This window comes from Anarrhichthys ocellatus, unplaced genomic scaffold, assembly GCF_004355925.1.
Source record: "Anarrhichthys ocellatus isolate YVR2014 unplaced genomic scaffold, GSC_Weel_1.0 scaffold2, whole genome shotgun sequence".
Lineage (NCBI taxonomy): Eukaryota > Metazoa > Chordata > Actinopteri > Perciformes > Anarhichadidae > Anarrhichthys > Anarrhichthys ocellatus.
The window spans coordinates 11,316,689-11,342,128 of NW_022280032.1; the positions used below are offsets into that span (position 1 = coordinate 11,316,689).

Consider the following 25,440-nt stretch of genomic DNA (forward strand, 5'->3'; position numbering starts at 1 on the left):
GTTATACTGAGTGAAACAAGACTGTCTTGTGTCTTGATATCATTATGACTTTATCAAATATGAGTATTTCTGTCTTTTTGAATAAATACTGTTTCTATCGGTCTTTGTTTGAGTAGCATGGGTCTTCAGCCAAGAGGACACCTCAAAACTTTTTCAAAAATACTTTCTCTATCCATGGAAAGAAAAGTCTCTGCCCTCTCTTTTGTGTATTTTAACAGTTGGCCTGTGATTCTGACAGCACTACCTGCTTTAATGGTTGCCTCTAGGAGGTGTGAAACAAGGCCTTAACACTTGGCTTTGCACTATGAATGTGTGGTTCTTTCTGTGCTCACAGTTAAAGTTACAATTGGACCATAAAGCGTTTTTCCCCAACAGACTGTAAAGAAATGGATGGGAGGCAGCTGAGAAATGAACATGTGAGTATCTGTTTCTGTCTAATTAAATCCGCAGAACAGCCTCAAGCCTTCCTCTGCCAAGACCGGATTCAGACAACTTGCAGATACTGTGGCCGCCTTCTGTGGTAGCACACTGCCACCTATTGTTCAAGGTCCTCACGTCTTCCTCTGAAACCTTTGTCTGTCTTCTCTCTTGATTGCTGAGAAGACAAGTTAGCTGGTAACAGATAACTGATGATGGTGACATCAGTCATATGCTGGGATAAAACACTCTTTTAAGATCACATATCTCTTTTGAAGGCTTCTTTATTACTATTTGTACAACACATAGGCTACCTCTAATGGCACAAATCATCTGAGCAGGAGAGTAATGTAACCCCAGCTCTTATGTGTTATCATTGTGAAATGTGTTTTCTTAGTGTGGTATTCTGCAAAGGCCCATTTGTTGTTGTTGCTCTTGAGAACAAAGCAAAAGAAGAAGTGGCAGCTGGAGGAGCAATTTTTGTCCATCAAGGGCTATTGAGGGTTCAATTATTTATCTTGTGAAGTGTTCCAAGGATGTGGTCAGCTCATCAGGGTTATAATGCATGTAGTGAGAGGACATGTGCATGGAACACAGGGAGGAGGATGTTGTTGTAGTCTGAAAAAAGTCAGCCAAAGCTTGTTTCCAGATACTAGCTCTCCCACGCTCTCTGCAGCTGATGAGGAGGTCTTTAGAAACGGACATTGTTCATATATCTGCTGGTGAGGAGGACAAAACTGTGAATGCTCAACACTCAATGAACTTAAACTGACAATAACAAGCAGAGTTGGGAGAGAACAAGTTCATTCCTCTTTTAAAAATATGTATTTGCTGCAAGTGTAAAAAGTGAAACTCAAGGTCAAGTCTGCTGGCCACTCACACAGAAACTTCCAAAAAATTCAGTGGGAGTCTTAATGGTAATACACAGTTCATAAAGTGTCCGGAGTTGACGTTTGAATGAAAGCGAATCAACAAAATTAACATAAATATGAAAATTATATTTTAGGATTCTAAATGGATTTTATGGCAAAAGAGACTGTGATGGTGTTTGAAATTGTATATTGTACATTTTTAAATAGTTATATTAGATCATGGATAGTGGACTCAAAGACAATGTCTTACGAAGTTTATGGACATACTGTGCTTAACATCATGCACTGTATTGACAGCCCTGCAGCCATGTAGTGTGATAACAAGTACAAAGTAACAAAATAAACTGGAAATTGTTTTGCACTGTTTTTTTTTTTATAATTTTGACAATTTATACACTATATAGTCTAAAGGGGAATACTGAATGAGTAGCACGAGAAGAAAATCCCTGCTAGCAGTCCCCAGAGATCATCTTCCTTACACACTACGTGACCAAAATGTTTGAAACCATCCAGCAAATGTTTCCATTGTTTGACATGCTTGATCTGACCGGCCGGACCAAAGCGAATATATTTTTATCCTGAGGTTACAACTACTGTATGCCAAATCTTCATTCAAACATTGGTTGAGTGGCGGAAGAAATGCTGAACTCATCACAGGAGATTTTATCATCTACGCTTAAAGCCAAGGACCCTTCGGCCATATCTTTTCTCGCAAAGATACATAACAACAGTTAATGGAGGAAGGTTGGCAGATGGAAACAAAAAATGCATTATGTCCATAAAGAACGTCAAAGTGCTGTATGACATCATTGACTGTTTTTGGTCTATCTGTAGCAATAACTAAAGAATAGCATAACAAGTATAGCATATATCATGAATATGATTTTTATTGTTTCTATGTGCGATCAATTATTGGTGAAAATGCCGCCACTATACTACACCTCCATCTTTCACAGAAAGACCTTCACTCTGAGTTCTGATTGAACGAACGGTCTCTCACAAAGCTTACAATTCACCAGCATTTCAAATGAAAGGTGCTCTAATGTTCATTGGCCAGGCTCATCGATGCACCAGATCTTCTGGCCCTTCACATCAAGGAAAGACAAAGGCAGCTTCAACCCGTTGAGCCCAACCCCCTGCTATATTCTTTTTCAACATATCGGACTTGCATAAATACTTTAAAAAGTGTACAAATCTGACGTTACCACAATGCATTTGACAAAAGACAGTAGAAGTGAGATCCAGTGAATTTCAAGCGACTGTTAAAACAGCACCTGAGGCAAAATCCATCACTAGTTTATCCTCTTAAAAAAATGGATCACTTTCAGAATTCCTGCTAATGTCCATCCATTTCTCCCAGTCAAATGGACTCTGGAGAAGTGACTGATTTTACACTGAACTCAATAATCCAAAGCCTGTGCAGCGTAAGTCATGGAGCTTCACTGTGCGTATGTTAACACCATTAAATCACCTCAAATGTCTACATGATTCAATCTTTTTCACAGTGGACGACAACTGAATTGAATTTCCCCAAAGTGGCTGTCCATTTCCTGTCTGTGTGTGACGAGTGGCTATGGTTGCTGGGGAATTCAGAAACACTCTCCCATTCACTTAACTTCCATATCACATTTAGCACAAAGCAAGAGGCTGCCCATTTTTCAAAAAACATTACATGAAAATCTAACAAAATCTACAAGGTAAACATATCCTGGTTTTCTTTGTTTTATTAAACATTTATTCATTTTCTACAGTGAGTAAATATTCGGGACGGATTAATTCTGTTTTATTTCTGCAAGGATATCTTTTCTATATACGTATGTCTCAACAGTGGACCATATTCAGTGCCTAAATTCTGGCATTGCAGCCAGATGAGGCCCTGGCCTTGTACGAGCCTGTCAGTGGGACTCTATAGCACAGCGGCTCTTAGTGGCCGTGACTCCATGACCTGCTTTCCCGCTTCGTTGTGAATAGCTGCTGGCACATCTCTCCAGCCTGTCTACAAGATGAGGAGCAAGTTTAAAGGGATACAGCGTGTTTTATTCACAACCATTACGTTTTTGCCTTGATTATGTTATTAAACTATATGCTATGTCTGAACGGTTCAGCACAGTTTGACAATGCCCTCCAGGTCAGGTATGAGAATAACAAAAAAAGGAGTCCCCTTCTGTGTTCCTCAAAGAATCTTTGTATAGTTGCACAACACTCCATGGAAATGCTCAGCAGCAATTAAGAAATACAGAGAAAATGTAGGGACAGTGTTTGGCATTAGAACCAAGGAGTTTATTTGGCGTTTCCCAACAAACCTAACTTAACAACCATTGTAGCTGGCAAACACACTAAATATGAAAGAAAAAAAATGAATTTGTACTACTATTTGACATCCATATTCCCAGTAGCTTTCATCAAAAGTCAGAGACGTTTTGCAATGTTTATATTTCCGTGTAACAATTGCGCTTCTGAAGTATGAGCTCTCTAATAAATTGTAAGATAAAACCTTCCACCGTGAGTGCCGCTGCATACGGGCTGAGACAGACGATGTACTCGTAGGCTGGGGAACACTGATTCCCTCAGACAGACTGGGCCTGTTTGCTACCTGCTTAATCCCCAGCATTTTAAAACTGTGTTTGGAATAAACGGACAAAAGGGAATAGAGCACCTAAGAGCTCAAGAAATGGAGAGCTCTGCCGGCTTGATTGGCAGGTCTTGTCAGTAAGTCTCTTCCAGTAAGAGGCACCTGCCTCAGCCCTAGTGGGATCCGCACTCCAAAGTGAAGCGCAAAGGCATTGTCTTAATTATCCCCCTCCCCAACCCGCCCCCCACCTCCCCCCACCACATCTCAAGAAGAAGAAGAGGAAGAAAAAAAAACACAATTAACGGTAAGCGTTTAGGGGAGAGAGATTATTTACTGGGGCCCATCCAGTGGAGACAGACGCTCACTGGTCCTGAGAGACAAGCATGTCCATCAGCTTGTGGAAGCCAAGCAATCCAATTAAAGTAGAGATCTTTCAGGCGGTCGGTGCTAACCAGTAGTGTTCATCCTCCAATAGTATTTCTTTCATTCCAGTCGTTTTTAATCTTTTAAGGGTAACACTGTAAAATATGCACGATCATCAGTTGTTTGTATCAAGAACATCCTTAAAATGGTCCAAATCACTTTGATTACACTTGTTAATTAATTAATTCATAGGTGGTATAGAAGAATAGCTGTGGTGATGTTACAGTATGCATGTAGCCAAACCAGTCGTCATGGAGGGTTGACCACTCCGCGATGAACAAGAGGATTCTTACTAAGACAACAGAAGACATGCGAGGATGTGACAGTAAGATTCCAGTACTTACTATAGTATGCAGACTTGACTACAGACCCTCCAGGCTGGGCAAAAAAAAAATAAGAAGAAAAAGATTGCTGTAATTCAAAGAAGAGGACTTTACTTTGAGAAAGGCAAACCAAATGAGAGTCTGGGCCTCAGGTCCCCGGGTCAGCTAGCAGGTGGGAATGAGATGAAGCAGAGCGGGTGGGGGTGGGGGGGACAGGATGGCGGAGTGGGGACGTCACATCTGGGCTGAATTAGGAAAGTAATACGGCGGGCCCAGGAAAGTGTTTGAGGATCTGGGAGGCAGATCTCCTTTCCTTAGGAACAGCAGGTTAGTATGTCAGCAGGGAGTCCAGATGTGAATGATTAGAGGTGGCCTTTGAGGAGCAGGTGCCTCTTCTACCTCTGCTGCTTATCGCACTGAATTGGCCGTCATTAATCTTACACTGTCATAAGGCATTTAAGCAGATGATACTTTATGAGCTTGTCAAAATCCACCTTGTATGTGGTTTGTTTCAAATGGAGAATTTTTTGCATATGGGCCATTATGGCGCAGCGCTTCATTGCGGTCAACAAGCCTTGAAGTTGGAACTGGAATCTGCTGGTACAGGAAGAAAAAAGAAAACGGGGCCTCTTAATCATTGTAAGTGGATTACCTCACCTTTACATTACATCACGGTGGAATTTGTGAACGCGTTATTTGACAATATCACAAAATAAAGTCATGTGGCCAGCAAATTTAACATCGCCCGACCAGTTGCTACCAACTATTAAACTGAAGATACATCCACTGACAAAATCCTGTAAGAAGCCGAGAGTAACAACAGTGTCTTCTTAATAGTCTCGTAATTCCCCCTATGGCTCTATCATCCTCACTGTCTCCCTCCGCTCCCCCAACCCGCCTGCTCTGTATAGCAGGGACAGACACATTTGAGAATTGATTCAGCGCTACATTAAGTAATCTAGTAATCATTTACACCAACTGTTTTCTTTTGGAGAAACAGAAGCATATTAAGCAGGCATTAATGTCACTATGAGGAGAATGGAGCGGTTTGGGTGCGATGTGAGTGCTATCTGACTTGGACGGCCCACGTTGGGGTTTCGCTCTCAGTTACCTCCTCGAGCGGCACAATGAAGTGGAAGATCTCCTTTTTCACGCCACCGTTTCCACCCAGTTTCTTTGGATTTCATTGTTATCCCTATCTCCAAAACAATTCAGTCAGTCATGAGACCGAAAAGAGCAAAGAATGCATCTGCTCGCAGGCGAGTGGGAAGAGCAGCTGTGGACACAGACCACTGCATGAGAACTACAGTGTAGGTGTTTGTCAACATAAAAGGCTCTAGACAGACAGAGATGCTCTTTTACAATTCCAGATCCGCAGTGGAGCACTCTTTTGTTATTCATTCCACCTCATGATTGTATGCATTTCCAGTACATTCTGCTCCACTTAAGCATTGCTGTACTGATACAAGTAGTGATGTAGGGGGCATAGATTATGTTTTCTTTCTTAGTTTGACGAGCTGTCCGTGAAATATCTTTTGTTAATTTTTGCAAAAAATGATTTTTAAAACACACCTTTCTGTTTTGTCTATGAAAGCTGAAGTGCTTTAATAAGACTTGTATGTTCTGTAGCTGTGAGCTATCTTAAACCTTAAACCTTGGACAAAGACAAGGAGATGGAAAAGAAATCTGAGCCAAAGGCAGTCTAGTTTGAACAGCTTTGCAGACTTGCCTCAAGTGCGTTGTGCAGATTTTGGGGTGCAAAAGAAGGAAAATGGTTATTCTCACCTGACAATGATCTTTGGTTAAAAGAGAAGAAGGGTTGTGTTTTTGTAGAATGCTTCGAGTAAAAGAGATTTGAGATGGTTGTTTTCATTCTATGAGAAAAAAGTGACGTCTGAGGAGACAAAATATCTACTATTGAATGTTAAAAGGTTCAAAAAATGTTTGCATGATTTACAAACATGAATAAAGCGAACATAACAAATATGTACGCTGAAATAATACATTTAAAATTTGGATACCTGCAAAACAATGGAGACAATTATGAACATTAGTCTATAAAGTTGACCACACACATTTTTTTTTTGGTTGATTTGGTGAGATGAGAAATAAACTTTTGAAATGATATTCATCTGCTTCAGCTGCTCAAAACTTTGGCCTGAGTGAAGTGCAGTCTCATCTTCTCGCCTCAGTTTAGGTGTGGGTGTGGGTGGCTGCAGATCAGTAATGATTTACAAATAATAAGTAGTGGAATGAACAAATCAATAAATCAGTAGATCTCTGGATATTTGTGAGGCAACCTTATTTCTTTATTTATCTGGTTGTTTTATTTGTTTTCAGCTCTCCAAGGCAGGAGCAGGAATCCCAAATTATCCAGGGGGTTAGGGGGCGCAGTGCCCCTGAGCCCCGAGCCCCATAGTGGAGGTAACGTATTCAATGGCCTGGGGCGAGTGGAGGAGAAGAGCGGCCCTGCTGCATACTGATGGCAGGGAGAGAAGCCAGTAATTGGAGCTGCAGAGGAGAGGGGAGAGGAGGGCAAGCACTGGGAGATGATGGCTTTGTTTTCTCTCTTCCTGTCTGTACCGCTCAAACTCCTCCCCCCAGACCTCTCTCTCCCTCACACTCACTAAGTAGAGATATGGAGAAATTGAATAGAGATACTTGCTAATTGGTCTCTTGCTGCTTGCTTAAAGGACCATAGACATTTCTTTTTCATTTGCCTATTGAAACTAATAAACTGTCTGTCCGTGTTTGTGTGTGTGTGTATGTGTGTGTGTGTGTGTGTGTGTGAGTGAGTGTGTGTATCGTAATTCAAGGATTACATGAAGCACTGCGTACTTCTAATGGAGAAAAGAAGAAGGTGTGAAGGACTGCTATGACAGTGGTTTTAAGAACAGTGGTTATTGTTATCAAGACTGAAAAAGAAGCTGCTTGCTAAAATGAGCATGTCCTCTAAAAGAGAGTATTTATAATACCATATCAAAGCTGGACTAGATCATTTAGTGCTTTACTTCTCTCTCTTGTGGTAAAACATATGCATTACGTCCATGGAAGCCAATATAAACCCAGTGCTACCTGATATGATGTAAATTGGTAAATACTATTCTAATCAGAGCACATCGAAGTTAATTAAGAAAATTACTTTGACAAACGGTTTGAAGCTGGCGTAAGAGCTCAAGCCAACATTGCAATCAGGCTCATTCCTTATGGTGGTGCTCCCTCATGTGGGTAAGGAATGCTGAATAGGCTGTTACATACATTACAGAGCATCACTATCAAATCAGCCAGGAGAAAGAGGCGTGGAACTGAATCTGTAGCCTAAACACTTCCAAAGCATGGCGCATTATCCCCGGTGTACTCTGTTGACACAGTTAAATGGTATGAAATATACTGGCAAATGGCCTGAAAGAAGGAGGGAGGTCGTGGTGGCATGTTGGAGTCGCCGCTGTTGGCCAGTCTGCCCTTCACAGGTTGAAGCCCACGGGTCACTCAAAGGACATAAGCAAGAGCAGCTTTCATTTCCTGTCAAAGAGGAGCAGCGAGAAGGTTTTCTAAGGCATCAGTCGCAGGCTAATTGGGCCCCGGTGGGTGACACTGCAGCAGCATAAATAAAACAAACACAGTTGTGGTGTTTCTGCCACTGGACTCTTTAAACCTTCATCATAGAGCAAGCGGTTCCGATGAAACACCCAGCCTAATTACTCTGGTACGGGGCTGTTATCTATTCTGCCTCGCAGTAATTGATCCTCTTTTTCTGCACGCATTTATGTTTTTAATCAGAAATGAGAGCATGCATTGCCTGGGAGCTTGAAGACCTTGTAGGAGCCGATAATTAGCCGCTCTGGTTAATGGGCCTAACTGTGCTCGTGTGCTACATGACTCTCTTGTGTCATAATGTGGCAGAGCTTGGAGGAGACGGTGCTCAGGGGTGAAACACATGTGATTAGTCTCCTCACTTCACCACAGCCCACTTCACACCTTAGCTTTGCAGTCAGCACCACAAACCTCTGGTGTAGAAAATGACATACCCTAAACCGCACTCACTAATCAGATCAGCTCTTTGTGAACCTCTGACTGATCCATGACCAGTGTTAGGGTTTAATCATTTTTTTTTCTTTTTCATTCTCTTGACAGAAACAGAGATGCTGGAACACACAAGTAGTGTCAATGTGTTTTCCAAGTATGAGGAGTAATGCTTCAAGTGTACCAGATGAAAGAAATGTGGCCTCTTTATGTGCTGCATTTGTCTGTTTGTATACCGGCATTTATGCTAATTTGGCTAAATATACAACTTGCCCTTGGCCATGAATTATAATAATAATAATAATACACATAAGAGTCTGCTGCTTCTTTTAAATTCACATTGGATCAAAATACCCCAATTGTCATGGCGTGCATTCTTTATTCACTTTGTTATGCAGCTAGTGGCTCCTTCCTTGGGAGCATATATCCATATTCATTCAGAACCTATAGAATGTGTCAAATAGAGGTGTCCTAATTGTGTCTTTGATGAAAGGCTATTAATATTGAACACTTTCACATTCACCCATGTGCCAGCACAGAGGAAATGTGTTTTCCCCTTCTTTCAGCGAGACAAAAAGCAGATCTGTTCATATCTCTAATGATACCTGATTCCCCAGGGGTTAGTGGCGAGACTTGCGGTGGCTTTAGCAGATTCATCAAACAAAATATGGTGCTCTTTCCTCAGGAGGCTGAGAGTCACATTGCGTTCTATCACTGTTAATTAGAATGCAATATGCAGTTCAATTATTCTTTGTATTGGTTCCTGACATATGTGCTTGTGCTAACTATAGAGCACTGATGTAACACCAAATGTTAGAAAGCTTAACACTTTATTTCCTCTCCTTTCTTCAAAGCCTCAGTGCAGTTATTTTCTCCAACAGTTTATCCGTCTTTTAACATAACAAAGTAAGCTCATACCATGCAGTGGCCATAGAAAATAAAGCATTTAAGAGTTTGAAGGTTCTTGTAGTTCTCATAAGTACTGAGTACTGTCTCAGTACTGTCATGATTGTGGCAGTAGCTGACCTGATTGGCTGGGTGGCCGGGTGTCTGTTCCCATGTGACATTGTTTTTCAGTCAGGCAGTAGCTGTCCTGTTGCCGGTGTCAGCATCCAACAACCTCTGATCCGGGAACAGCAACTGTCAGGCCTGCACCTGTAACACTGAGACCTTCTGCCCCCCCCCCATCCACAACGCTGGGTTGAGCTCAGACATGCTTTGCATCTCAGAGGCACTCATTGGCCCAAGCAATACTCACGAGACTGGGCATGATCCCAGCTGTTGTCTTCATTTTAATGCACTCTGAATAATATTAAAGCAGAATCAGTTGAATTTATTAATGCAACTTGGCCCTTGGAGAGATGCTTTTAAAGGCCAATGATTTAATTTCAGCTCTTAAAGGCCATCTTCTATTCTTGATGCTATAAAGAATTATGGCTTTTGCCATGTCTTAACACCAGTGTGTACTGTGGGCCACAAAATAAATTATTAGTAAACTGGAGCTCCTGTAAACAGCTGCTATTAGCGACCATTTTTCTCTCGGTTGTTATAGCAGTCATATTCCCTCCCTTATTCCCAGAGACAACATCCATCCTGGTTACCATGATTTATACATTCTATCATCGGGAGAGACTAAAGCAATGTGCCGAATGGTTAAGTTACAATCTGGAACGAACAGCAAATGCAGGCAACCGCATCATTTTAAAAGCTCCCCATGCAGCCTCCTCAGGTAGCTGTGCTCATATAGGCAGAACAATCTAACTGTAGCAAACTCAGTCTGTTCTGCCATTTGGACTGCGTTTTCCACCAAGATGATGCCCTGGCAGATCCTGCTCTTTATTGGTGTCAGAGTTCTGTCTAGAGGCAGACCGTAACCTCTGCACCTTTAATTTAGGCCAGTTGGGACTTGGAGTGCAGCCACTGATCTCCATGACCTGCTTCTCAGGTGGTACAAGCAGACCAAATAACACAAGCATAAGAGCTTTAACACATGTAAGTCAACGATGAGTCGTGCTTTTCTTACTTTGTCCTACTGTGCACATTATGTCCCTCAGAGAGGAGGTCAGAGAACCTTAACAGCATTGCACATGTAACAATTACTAAGGAGGTGCTGAGAATAGTGGCTTATTCAAATGAGGTTTCTTTTTTTTTTTTTTTTTTTTTTTGCTATGCATCTCCTTCTAAAGCAGCGCAGAACTGCGACAGAGAGAAAGGGTGCAGTGTTCTCTCTCTCTCTCTCTCTCTCTCTGCACTTGGTAGTTTGACGCCCGCTCCGGGGCTGAACATCAGAGGAGCGGCTGCTGAAAAAACAGGTTGTATGGGTCCTTGCACACAGCCAGCCTGTGGTGCCGCCTGAAGGACTGCCATGGAAACAAGGAGTGTGACAGGCTCTGGGGGGATCCGCCACAGCTGCAGGCACTTCCTTTTTGACAGCCTGATGAAGACATCACTGCCACACCATGCACAACAACAACAACTAGTCGGGGGGAAAAAAATGCGATCAGACAATGTTAACTGCCGTGTGGCTCAAATGTTCATTAGCAAGCTTGTAGAACAACCAGGGATTTTCCCCACTGCATTCGGGGACCATATTGCACAGTGACTTCCTCTGCTGAGATTCGTACCCTCTCCCAGGAGAAAAAGCATTGACGAATAATTCCTTAAATATGATTACGCCTCTTTGAAGAGGAGCGTGTGTGCGCACCATATGTGTGTATGAGTAGGTAGCATGAGTGCGCATTGTTGCATGCAGAGCCGAATCAACAATTGTTGTAACCCTGTCACACTCTTCTGTATGATCCATTGAATATGAATGATACAGAGAACATCCAAGTCCATGACCCCAGTGCCACAGATCCAACGATTTGACAGCTTGGAGGCAGGCAACCGTACTCCCATACGACTTCTCGTAATGTCACTGGCAGCATTTGCCTCAATGATATATCTGCCACATCCGACACACTTATTTCAACTTAAAAATCGCTTTTCATCAAAGTCAGTATTTTTTCAAAGTTAAATTTGGCTCCATGTGGCCAGTAAATCTCAGGCCCTCCTTTTTATGGGTTCTGTCGGAGATTTAGATGTCCCGGTGCTGCAATTTGAATGTTTGCTGAAATGTCGATTAGAAGTGGACCCTGGGAATATTGCTTAATTGGTTTCACCTCTTGGGGACATTTCGTCGGGTCTTCCCAGTGATCTCCTTGTACACTCCACACCTCCCTCCCTGGCTCTGCCCTCCTCCCAGCACAGCTAAAGCCAGCCCCCCAGCCCCAATGGAGCCAAAAATGTAGGAGGGTTTCAGCCAGTGTGTGGGATTTAGCTCGTCAGAAGCTCAGGGTCACCTCCACACCCTCTCACTTTGAAATGGACCCCTGGTGGCAGATCCTGGGAGAGCCCAGTGATGTCTCTATCAGCCTGTCAAAAGAGATAGCCCGGGGCTCCACCAGGTCCCCCTGAGCCAATCAAACTCTTCACAAAGCACAGATGGATGCTCTTTCACCAGCGTGCTACTGCTGAAGAGGGGGGAACCCGGCCGCGATGCTCAGTCCCCCAATCAGTTAGAACAAACTCCCAGTGGTGGGGTCCAAGGCTCAGTTCAGCCCAACTTCGGTTCTTACTCTGAATACTTTAAAAGAGTGTTTGCCATTTGTCTACTATCAGAGAGACAGAGAGAAGGTAAAGGAGGAAACACATGGTGAACTGCCTCTTATGTAGACTACTGCAGCTAATATAAATAAATTTTCCCCTTTCTCAGTAGGGCACTCATGTGACAAACAGAAATGGCCAGAAGTGTCTATAATATATGTTTTGTATGTAAACTAAATATGGATGAGAACATTTATAGAGGATATACTACACCCTCTTCTTGGAAATCGTATTGTGTGGAGACGGATGGAAAAAAAAAAACAGTATGTGTGTGTGTGTGTAACCATTAGATAGACCAGGTGATTTTAGTGGAAATGTAAAGCACTAAGTGCTGAGGATGGAGAGAGTACTCTCTGTGAGATGAGCTCTTTCTCTCTCTCATCTGGACCCTGTTATTGTGAGAAGGCAACAAAGCAATGCATTAGGAAGCACACTGGAGCTACACAGCTTTGATGTGAGCTCGGTAACCAAGGCACAGCGGTGGCCGGTGTGTGAGCTCTGTTCCAATGGCTGTGTTGTGTAATCAGATGTGTTTACTGTGTATTCAAGTAAAGAAGTGGTGTAATCCATCCTCACTAGAGTGCAGTTATTGAAAAAACACGGGCAAAAAACAAGAGCTCAAACTGATCAAGATTCTTTACTCAGGACTCCTGCAAATTCTCCATTTGATGAAGCAGACAAGATACCGAGTAAAAATAAAACTCAAATTAATACAGTGACATAAAAAGTCAGCTGGAAATAAAGCACATGCAGTACATAAATATATATTTGTTGCCGACATAAAACTAAGAAAGCTGAGAGAATTATATTATATACATTAAATCCTTACCACAAAAACAATAGCATTCAGTACTCTGTCCTAATATGTTAAATGTGCGAGAAAACATATTTTGATTGGAACATAAAAATCTATTGCGAGATATATGACCTTTTGATCTTTAATTATATTAACACATGAATAAAGAAAAACATTTCCATGTTCGGTTGAAGTTGTATTAACTTGACCGGAAGGCAAATTTCTTAGTTTCAAAGTAAATAAAAGAGAATTTAAAAAGAAGCAAAACATTAGAGGTCTAAGGTAAGCCAAACCCGACGATTTTCATTCCTTTTCTAAATGATATCCAAAGATGAAGGCTGAGCCTTGCAGCGCTCTCTTTTCTTTACCTCCAGGCTTGTGATTGACAGCGCCATGTGCTGCCCTTCTAGCTGCTACAGTTCACAGCCTCTGTCTGGGGGGGGGTGGCACATACGCACAAGCCAGAGAGCGGCTGGCTGCCCCTCAGCAGCAGGGGGCAGAGTTAGGATGGTATGGTGGGGGGGGGGGGGGGGCACATGGGTCAGGGGCCTCTGCTGGCACTGGAGCATTGTTGTCAGGTGGACTGCATCGTAGCGTATTCAAAAGGAGACCAGCCTTTCATCCAGCAACGCTTACCTCTTCTTCCGCGGCTGGTTCTGGCTGGTGGGCGCTCTCAGCGCGCTGTGCTGCACCTGTAAAAACAAACAGGAGTTTGGTCAGAGGCAGGTAATCCGAGCTCAGTGGAGCGCACGGTAATGGCTCCCCTGAGGAGAGCTGGTGCAGGGGAAAGCGAGGCGGGCTCGCCTGTAATGAATCATTTTTTAAACACAGGAGCAGAGGGGATTAATCACAGGGAGGAAGGATTTGAAGAGTCAAGGGTTCCGTACCAGTGTACGCCCCCCTCATTCTGCACCACAATCACAATATTAGAAACAGAAATCAACTGTTGGGATGACCTGCCAGGCCAGTGAGGGAGTTGCAAACTGCATAATCACTGAAAGTTATGTCCCCTCAAGGAAACTTTGTTGATGCCTGAGACTGTAGAACTGTATGAAGCGAGTGTTGTTTGAGTAATCAGTTGATGTGTAACTTTCTTCGTGGCTTTACAGCCCCTTGGTGTGACTTTGATTTCTTCACAGAAAAACAACACCTGCACTGTGACATTTAGACTTTTTTTTTCAGCTAGTTACATGTATGGAATTAAGCTGTAGATAGATTGGCGAATGTCTTAGTATTTATTTTTCCAGAAATGCCTTGATGTTCAAATGGATTTGCAAAATAAATGTATGTTGTAGAATCATGTTCTCTTTGACATTAAAAAATGTGATTCAATTGTCCATTTTCCTTTAAAACTGCCTACATAATCCAAAGAGGACTGATGATAGGTTAAACTGAAAAGGAGAAGAGCTGGAATTTGAAAAGTTGCTTTTGAAGCATGCTTGCTGAGCTCCAACAACACGGTAAATCTGTTGAATAAAGGTAAGAGCTATATGCTAATTAGCTGCTCTCCATTATTAGAATGGGAGATGGAATGTGGGAACAAAGTGACTGCCTCCTGCATCAGAACATGAAACTGTCCTCAGAACTGACAGATGCTTCTTATTTCAGGACAGACACAGTGTTGTCAGAAGTCCCCGTTTGAGGCAGACTTTGTAGATGTGCACAGGCACTAATTGCCAAGTCACATTTGCAAGAAAGACAGGAGTCAATTTTCAGCCTTTGTGGTGTTTTTGTGTCCACACCTATCAGAGGTTTGAAGTTCCAAGTCAACAACAACAAAATATGTGGTCTATTGTTTTGGGTCTCCTGTGTATATGATGTTAAGGTTATTTTTCACAGGACATAATGAAACGTACTTATGATGAATCTTAAGGGTGTTTTGTTTTTTATGATTGGAGCTATTTTCAAGATGTACTTTCTCATTTAAACCAGGCTAAAAAGTATTGTTTCCATGAGATTTGAAAGTGAGTCACTTTCAAAGCTCAAACATTGTATCCCAATGGGGAAGAAGACATACAAAGGATTCCGAATCAAAATGTATTCACCACCTTGTTTTGCCAACTCAGTCAGCCAAATCTCAAACAACACAGGCTCCCTCCAACATCACAGAGGAGTCAGCAATGGCTTGCTGCAGGAGGACATCAAGGGTGCCGCAGAGAAACAGACTGGGGTGAGAGTGTCTTTCCAGATCCAGACTGTCAGGCTTTCTCGCTGAATTCAGTCTGGCGAGTTACCTGGGAGATGAAGGCACTGTGTGGCACTTCATTTCCTGGCTGAGCAAAATTCTAAGTCAGAGAACGGCGAGCACCCAGCACCACTTACAAGACCCTGACAGCTCTCCTCAGCTCTGTGATGTAAATGCAAATGACATATCAGCCATGGCTAATATGTAATCACATATGGCACCCAGCAAGACGACTGGGGCTCACGACTACATTAATTGACTCTGCCGCCCTGAAGTGACTGAGGCCACATCAGAGTTTCTGCGCTGACACAACAGTCGGCGACGTCAGGAGCCCTCTGCCAGCCCTCGGCCAATCACCAACTTTAATGTCACAGCGCTTCAATCAGACGGACAAAATTGCTAATAACGGACGAGGCTGCAGCAATATGGCTGAGGACAGATCTGAGCATCTCCTCACGCAGGCAATACGGCGAGTACATGGAGCTGCGCTGAGGAATAATTGGGCCAGGGCTGCTTTAAAGGCGAGAGTCCATTAATAATCAAACAAAGCCAGAGGATATATTTCCGCAACACTTGGGAATTCTGGTACAGCAAATAATGCAGACGTCTTCAGGGAATTCCTTCCCTATCTGTATGCAAAATTGGACCCTTACCTTTTGAACATCAGAAGGCACCCTCTTGAGGAAATCCAGTATATCATTATTGTCAACAGTATATGGGTTGCGCAGCTTCTTGGTAAATTTGTTAACACCTGTGAAAACAAGAACACATTAATAAATAAAGGTGTCACACCAACCAGCATTCTTTACAGTGTCCAAAATAAATAAAAAGAGTTGTGTAACTCTATCTATGTTCTCTATAGAGTTCCCACCGGTGTGTCAGCAACTGCGTTATATGATGCGGTTTCAATTGATTCATTTTAGACAAACTGAATTCAAGACGGACCAATACAATGAAGACGAGGTAACGCAATACGTAATCAATTAAAGCAGATGAATAATGATAACAGCGATTTCAAAATAAGACGCAGGCATTTATGAAAACTTTTCCTCACTTCTGTTTGCTTCAACATAATCATTTCTAGCATATCTATATTTACTTTGCACATAGCTGCATACCAGAGAGAGAGAAAAAACACTATCTTCAGGGTCCTGTAATGGGACCATTATATTCTCAGCTTGGTACCGCCTGTACCTCAACATGCAGACAAAGAACCTAAGGACTTAAATATGTGCAAGCAACTTGAAAGGCTTGCCTTGCAACCACAGAGATGGGGGTTAACTGGGGAGGCAGAGGAGTGTCTCAGGCTGTGTGTTTTTTGTTTGATATGATGGTTTTTTGGTATTGATTGTGTTGAAGGCAGTGTGGAAGTACAGTGGTTGTGGGCTTTCAGCTGGAGGAGGAGAGCCCGTTAAGGGCAGCATATCTCCCTGACCACTGAGATGACTGTCTATTCTGTATGACTACAGCGGATAATGAGAGGCTAGACCAGGAGCCTACAGACTGCCCAAGGACATCATGTATTATATGCAGCTTGCTACTCTATCTCTGCTTTGTTTCCACACAAACCTTAGGCCTCGCCTCTGCTGCATCAGCCCACACTGAGCGGAACAAACCTCTGCAGCTGTCTGATCTCTGTGCATCTGCAGAGGTGTAGGCATGGCAGAGTTCTTAAATTACTGTACTTTATTAAATCATGGATTTGCAGTTAGGAAGCTTGAATAAGAGTTTTGTTTTACAACAATGGCATGGGCATTGATTTATATGCTTGTCAGTGTGTTTTGGTCACAGTAATGATGGATCTAAATAGTGGGAGTTTGTCAGCTTTAGGTATTCACAGAATAAAGTTTTGATTGCACAAATGTTTTTTTTTTTTTTTTTACAATTTTACGAATTAAACAGTGTTTGTTAGATGTAGAACTTACCCCATATCAGCACAATATATCGCAGAGGGATGAAATACAACAGCGCAGTTGCCACAAACAGCATCATGCAGGCCAGGCATGACAAGAAGGGGACAGACCAGTTGAATATGCTATAAAAGAAATAGTGTGTCAGATTCATTTGAAGATCTATTAAAACATTTTTTTACATAAAGATATTTTGTAGGATAAATATAAAACGGTCAAATTACTTCTTGATTCGCTCTCCGATGTTTGCGATTTCCTCCAAAACGTTCTGGACAGCCAGCACTACTTCCTGCACCATATGTATCTTCTCCATCAAACCCTTTTTTCCGGATTCCTAAAAAGGAAACAAACAAAAAAGAAAATGCAGAGAGACTGATGAGGTACACTGTATGTCAGTTGTTGGGCAGGGTAGACAAAGAGCAGTTTATCTCTGCTGTGCTATTATGTGTGATTTATCTATTGAATGGCCCATAATGAGCAAACACTGTACATCTTCAGACTATGCTTTAGAAGACGAGACAGACTCAGTGCTCTGAAGCGGTTATGTGGATGGCTGAGAGATTTCAGCTTTTGTCCGCCACACACAATAGAGCCGTTGCACAAGTGCAGCACAATCAAGACTCTCTGCTAGATGAAAAGTACACAAAATGGCCATCCGCAATCAGCCAGACGAGACGACTAGAAGAGCAGGGGCTTCACAACTTAGGAAAGATTCCTTTCCAGCAGCCTGCACGGGACAAGTTTGAACATGTTTTTAGAAATCTGTCAGGCTTTCTAACCTACCCGAACACTTTCTACGCGTGAGGAAAACACTTCACCATGCTTAAAACACCAGTTGGATGTTTTCACTGGCATGATTCTTGTCTACGTGTCAACTAACACTGCCCATAAAGTACTATGCGCTTTTAATGCACTGATAGAATAATGACTGAGCCAGGCAAAGAAATAAATCAACACGTAAGGGGGGGTTGGAGTGGTCTCAAAATAAAAAAATAAATGTGATCCCATCAAGGCTAGAAATAACAACGGGTGTGAAGCCTTCCAGAGGCAGAGGACTGACTAGAGATAACACAAGTAACACAAGCTAAAGAGAGCTGAGAAGCCTCACATCAAAAGGAGGAAATAATGACAGGAATGATGACAGAGGGCGGGAGAGGAAGAATGAGAGGGAATAAGGGGAATGAGAGTGATGGGGGAGGGCGCTCTGATGAACCCTAGCAGGAGGCTTGGGGATGTCTATATGTTTATGTTACAAGTCAGCCGGAGCTGCGGCCTGTGTGCATTGACAGGGTCCAGACAGAATGCCTTTATCAGCGCTTCATGAGGCAGCCCCTGGGAACACACGGCCTGCCAGCACATAGAGACTCCCCACCGTCAGGCCCACTCTTCTCAACGAAAGGCGCAGGAAGAGAGCAATTCCCACACTAGCAGAGCCTCCCCCCCACTAGGCTGGAGTCTGGACCGACACTGGAGGCTCAGCACTGTCCAAAAAAGGGAAAACTATCACAAATATGCTTTCTTTGAGATCAACATCTCATGGTCTCATCATGGGGAAAGAGGACTGTCTGTGTTCATGCGTCATCTTACTCCATTCCACTGCGTTGGGTGGGGTGGGGGGGGGGGGGGGGGCTGAGCAAACCTTCCTGCGTGTCCTTTACTTCACATCAGGTGTTAATTGAGCTCTCTGTCCTCGGTTTATTTTAAAAGCGGAGAGCACTGTTAGAGTCTGCTGAAAGCCATTACAATCTGTGCCGTGAGCAGCTGATGGACGCAGAGAGCCTAGCATTGACAAATGATAGCTCTCTGGATATTAAGCCTCATCAGTTCGTCTCACATTCCTTTTCATTTTCCCATTTACATTTGTTTAAGCGACCCAATTACGCAATTTAGAATTCCTACCTAATAAGAGATATGAAGCATTATTTAACTGCACTTCAGACACTTGCAAGGTAAATTCAGCCAGAAATACAGCTCCGGCAAGAAAAAAAAAGAGACACCATATTGTCTTTCATTTCTTAAAGGAAAAACAGACAAATAGACTCTGAAGTATGCATCGACAGGCAAAGCTCTCGTGATTATCATTATTCATGCGCTTTAAGATTCTTTAAGTCCTCCATCTCCTTAGCGACCAAAACTGAAGTCCTTCCTACGTTAATCATTTGGATAATATTCTTTATCTTTGTTCATTTTTCTTTCAGCGTGTACACGAGTGCAGAGAAAACAAAAAATAGTAAAAAGATCTCCTTCTGAAATGGAAAAGGATGGGTAAACTGGGGATGGTCTAAATGAATCCTAAATGTCTACTGATTGGAAAACCTGTGTGAAATCATAATCTCATTTCAGATAAAATTGTAAAAGCTTGCTTTTAAGGTGCGGTAATGGAGAACCAATTTGATCTCCTGCACAAAGGTAAACATACTCTCACAGACATGTGGGGTGTTATCAAAGGCTGGAAAAAGCTCATTTAGCATCATTCTAATTCGAATAAACTGTGCCAAATTTGAATTCTGAGACCGAATATCATTCTAGTGACTTTTTTTTGACAAAGATAAGAAGTGCATCTAAATGAAAAACACCTGTTCCAGGAAAATGATCTCACATGGAGATGAGATATGCTAACAAACAATTTGCCAGGATAAAACAGAAAAAAAAGCTCTCAGAGGCTCTAATGTGTTGGTGGGTCCGTGTGCGGTAGCTCTAGTAATGGACGCCACAGATCGTGACACCAGCAGTCTGTCTGACTGGTGTGCTCAAGGAGACCCAGCGGTGACTGTGGACTATCGGGTGAGCGATGGAGTAACCCCATAGTCCAGTCTAGCACCCCCACAATCACCTCCTCCCCCTCCCCCCAAACTCCCCCGGGCAAGGCACTGGGAGCAAGTCAACCCCAGACCAGCACTGCCAGCCGGGGGGCAATGAAAGGGCCGTTTCATCTTCCCTTTTCATTTCTATTGGAGATCTATGGACTTGTTTTGCCTCTCTGTTTCTTTATGTTATGATTAAATATGGTCTATCTGCACAATTGATACCTAAGGCCAAAGGGAAGTCACTTTGCCCACACATAATTTGTAAGCTGTCTCTTTCCCTGAGGACAGATTTGTTCACAGTCAGAGAATCTGTTCTGTATTATCCTGCTGTAACACTGCCGTGCCTTTCGTTTCTCTTTAACGTCATGCCTTCACATTCTTGCTGCTCTGTCTGAGGTTTAAATATTTCCTTCCTCAAGGGGGAAAAAGGGGGATAAAAAACATATTTGAGTGGTAATCATAACCTTCTCAGAGGGAAAAGCCTTTATTCGCATGTGAGAGGAAAGACTAGGGGGGGGGGAAAGCAAAGGCTTTGAAGTCATCAAATTTAACACTGATCACTCTTTAACCCCAAATATTTTTAAAGAAGACTTTGATAGGAGGTGTAAAGCTACACTGCTTGATCTAACTGCATGATATCACATTCAAGTGACAGCAAGACCATAACAAGACTTTCAAAAAAGCCACTTTAAATTAAAGCTGACAGCTTAAAACAAACATGGGTGACTGCTTAATTAGTAAATGAAAGGAGATATTTCATTTCCTCTGAGTGTGAAAGGGCTTAGGGAGGCTCATGGAAAACCTTTCAAAAAGCTTTAAGAGTTCGCAAACACATGCAGCTTATTGAGAGAATCTTTAACCTGTCTGAAGACACTGCTTTTTTTAATAAAATAAATGGTCAACATTCCTCTATTATATATTGAGGTTTCAAGGTAAAGATAAATGTAATAATCATTCTATATAGCTATTAAATTCAGTGTGTAACGGTAATCCTGTCCGATTCAATATTCATAAATACACAGAATTTCCGGTGTCACTGCTGTTTGTTTAAGCACCAGTTTGCCTGTTCCTAGCAATGAAAGCAAGTGCGGCTTCCCACTTTGTGTGTGCAGACATATCATGCGAGTTTCATCTGGGAATTAGCCCATCCTTTCAGACAGGATTTGGTGGATGTGCCTGCGTTTTTAAAAGAAGCTGGCTTTTTTCATAGCCTCAGGTCATCACAGCAGAATATATTGAGCGCATTATGGATATGAATCCTGGGCCTAGACACGCAGCACAAGGGTCATTGCTTGGAGGCTTTGCGTTAGCTCCACACTTCATTGCCATAAAGCAATAATACACATCCCTGTTAACTCTCCTTTCTTTACAGAAAACAGTGGGATGAGTGTAATTGAATATTATGTGCTGTGGGGAAGTATAATTTTCAGGCTACTTAAAGATTTCCTGTTTTGTTTTTCAAGAGACACGAGAGAGACACATTAATAAAAATTATCATTCATGATTTCTCACAAATGAAGAAGTGAAAATGACTGATAACCTTCAGGGCAAAGTAAAGTTTACTGCTGTGTTATTCTACTTTGTTCATTTGTTCTGGTTGTAAAAGGTCATTCTCAACACTACTAACCCATTAAGAAAATGATGGTACAAAAAAAAAATAAAAAAATCGACCGACTGAACCCCAACAGCTGTGAAAAATCTATTGACGGTACTGTTTAAATTTGATTTATAGATTTTCAAAGGGCTGCAGTATCTCGGCGGAGTGCATTTGTAGAGTGACACTGAATTACCAGAGGAACAGAATAAAGATCTACATGCTGCAACTGTTTCAGAGATGTTGTCCTCATTTGGGGATGCATGAAAATATTTCTATTTATAGTCAGAAAATACATAGTAGAACCTGTATGGCTCTTTGGTCAAATATGATCCATTTTCTAAGAAGCAAGTGTTTATTTGTATAAGAATAACAGCCATTTGCTGTATCGGGAATTTGTACCCAGCCGAGGCAATGCAGACATTGTCATGCGTTTGATTTAACCTTGGTTATTCAGAAAGAAATATTAGCAGGGTTCACGCTTTCTGATGAGTTCCAAAATGATTTTTACACAAGCCATTGAGCAATGTCACTGTGTAATGTTAAAACTGTTTGTTTTCATGGTTTATCCTAAAAGATGTATTTATGTTTATTCTGCAAAATGAAAAGCTACAACATTCCACCAAAACATATTATCCCGTAAAATGTTAGGAGACAAGATAAAATACCTTCTCGTCTTCCTCTTCGTCGTCACCCATGCTCGTGTTCACCTAAGAGAAAATAAAGGGTAGAGGGTGATTTCAAACGAACGGGACATGTGGGCACTGGAGCATTTTTAACAAACACCTAGTAATGAAATTTTCTTTGAGTACATTCACCCCTATTGGGAGAGGCTTGTTTCCATAGAGACTGCATCACAGGGGTGACCTCACACAAAAGGAGAGGTGAAAGAGGGCCTTCCTCACAAGAGCACTGTCACACCAAAGCAATCTCATTTCTCCACAACATAAGCACACAGAAAAACAGAAAGAGAAAAAAAAAAAAAAACACATTTAATTTGGATGCTGTTGCCTAGATCACTTTATATCAAGTCATCCCTGACCCCAATGTGTTGCACACTGTGACATTGCCTCGGAACAGAGTTGTGTCATTGCCGGCCAGAGGGTCACAGAGGGGTGGCAGTGTCTCAACACTGGATATGAGGGTGAGCCTGGACTTTAACATTGCCCAGGGACAGCATCTTTGCCAGCAGCCATAAACACAATCACCGGGCCGGGGATGTGGCTTTGGGGAGGGTGTGTGAGCAGGCCAGGCCTTCGGCTGGCCGGTGAGAAGGCTTACAACACAGTGAAATTGGGGGGCAGTCGGAAGTGTGAACAGCATTAACCTTCACAGACATGTGTAGGGCAAACATCATTTCCATAACAGTAGAAAGAGAGGAGATATTGGCGTGTTGTGGAGAGAACTATAGTCCTGCATTTACAGATGGGACAATACGAAATCAACAGACTATAGGCAATACACACATTTACAGTGATTTGATTCCTACTGCTTGGTGTTTCATTGGGCCTCTTGAGAAAATGTAGAAACTAATTCAAGCAGCTATAAATGGGGAATGCTGCTACAACTGGCTGTACTGTGAGGTGCATTTTATAGATCATGTCTTGTACTATACAGTCTACATGCAAGTGCAAGAGTTGTTAATTGACACTACTTTAAAACTGCAATCTGTCCACTGTGTGCCAAAAGGATTTCATTCCAACAGGGTTTGACCAGAGTTGACATGCATCTACAGCTGTGTATGGATGAGCGCTGGAGAGTTGGGAGTCCACGTCACTCACCGGGTCCTGGTTGGAGCTGGCCTTCCCTGTAGAGAGCTGGAAGTAGTGCCAGCCAATGAGCAGAAGCAGGAAGAGGGGCAGCATGAAGAGTTCCCAGTGCCACACCGTCACAAGGAAGATCTGAGAAGACAGGACATGACAGTGGAACGCAAATCCCATCACACTGTAGCAGGGACCTAGCTTTCAAATCTCAGCAAGCCTGTTCCCAAAACAAAATATATAATGGATTTAACCACGTCCTAAATCTCATGAAAAGCACTACAGCCCGTAAAGCCTCTGAGATTTACAGCCGATGGCAACAGATTTTACTCTTAGTGGTTTGAAAGTAACAGACATTCAGGGACAACTTTTAATATCTTGAAATCCTATTTATATACACCAATAACACTGTACTGGCAGAGTGCCTAACTGCGGAACAGAAAGTATGACATGGATAGGCATGGTATGCTGTCTTTTAACTAGCACATCAAATCCTCTTAGATTCGGAAGCAGCGAGGCTCTCTGACGAGGCGCATATGGCAACTGGAGAAGTATTTGCAACATTTACCCCCTCCATGGCGATGATACTGAGAAAAGCCAAGACCCCTGGTAGAAATAAGATGGATCACACTGAATGAGTAATCCCTCATAATTCTGTAAAGGAGTGGTGCTAAGCACGTTGCACAACACCCACTGCATTTCACAGCAGAGCACTAATTGGACGGCTGCATTTAAACCCATTTAGTGACAGCCTAATTAGTCTGTCTCCAACTGAAATTATCAGGAATGTGTGAGGAGGATCACACCAGCCGGTTGACTGGGATGAAATAAAAATGTCCCCCACAGTAAGTTGAATCTTAAAATCTATTAGAGTGTGATTATGTGCCAATACATCCAACATATGGTCCACATATTTGCCGCAGACATCTTTCACAATGTAAATTTTTCCTCATGCTTTATATACAACGTTTTCTATAATTAATGCATCCTTTTGCAGTTATATTACTTCTACTTTCTTTTTTTACAAAGTTTATTTCAAAACAGTAGAACTGCTAAGCTGAACCCACACGATGATAGCACTGTGCGGTCTAGGCTCCAAGTGCTTGAGGGTGCTTAGACTATGAACAATATGTTCGAGTTAAGCCCGAGACAGGATGTGAACCACTGGGGCCTTCAGGCCTCAATAGCAGGTCTGTAAACAGCAGACTGCTCCTGTCATAGCAACAGCACAGAGTCTGTGTATGGTGCTCTGGGGGCCGGTCTACCTACTGCCACACCAGGCCTAGGTTCAAACAGCCACCAGGGAAACGTGAACCGTGAGTAATGCAGACAACACTGTGGCCCAACTGCCCTAGGCGTCACCACTGTACTGCTTATTATCCCTCAATACAACCTGGGAGATAGTGGGTGAGTCAAAGCATAATGCAGAAACACAGCAGGATGACCAAGGTATAAATAAATGAACATTAGGAACAATATGTTATTCTTAGAGCTCATTTAAATTACGTATGCAGCAACTAACCAGAGCTTGTGGCGGATAAAAAAAAGGTAAACAATGAATATGCATGATGTGCAGAGGTAGCTGCAGCACATCTCATCTCTGTTATGAATAACCTACGTCCTGTGTTGTCACCTCAGTTCCCATGAGGCGACTCTAAAGCGACACTCCCCTCACCCCAGAGGAATTCAGCTGGCTGGTGGACAGGTAGCTTGTCATATTCACAGTATTCTCATAAAAAAGGAGAAAGAGAAGGGGGGGAAATGTGCCTGGAAACTGACATGAGCCCAGCAGGAATGTTGAACCTCCTTGCCCTCCCTGCAAAAGCTGCTACATTAACCACTAAAGTCTAATTGCTTGGTCTCTGTCTTCCTGTGCAAGTCAACAGAGGGAGCCAATTCATTTCCGCCCAGGGAGCCGGCAGAGAGAATCTGTCACAGGTATTCATAATCGCCCACTAATGCAAATTTCTGCTCACCGCGTTCTGGCTCAGTGGACAAGATAAAAGCCTACAGAAATACAATGCCTAGTGTCTAAACTGAGTGCTTAAATTAGGGTATAAACCAAAACTGTCAGAAATATCTTCTCAATTCCTCCCTCATGGTATGTCAGCCC

General features: G+C 42.6%; 1 protein-coding gene across 1 annotated transcript in view; it reads right to left on the bottom strand.

The window, feature by feature from the left end:
- Window positions 1-12,896: 12,896 nt before the first annotated feature.
- mctp2a (multiple C2 domains, transmembrane 2a) overlaps window positions 12,897-25,440 on the bottom strand; it is a 31,304-nt gene continuing 18,760 nt past the window's right edge. The window contains exons 18-23 of the mRNA XM_031862816.1: window positions 23,349-23,468; window positions 22,236-22,277; window positions 17,391-17,500; window positions 17,182-17,291; window positions 15,910-16,007; window positions 12,897-13,763 (exon numbers count right to left, since the gene is read on the bottom strand). Coding sequence (XP_031718676.1) covers window positions 13,704-13,763; window positions 15,910-16,007; window positions 17,182-17,291; window positions 17,391-17,500; window positions 22,236-22,277; window positions 23,349-23,468 — 540 coding nt within the window. The 3' untranslated portion in view covers window positions 12,897-13,703. The remainder of the gene's footprint in view (window positions 13,764-15,909; window positions 16,008-17,181; window positions 17,292-17,390; window positions 17,501-22,235; window positions 22,278-23,348; window positions 23,469-25,440) is intronic.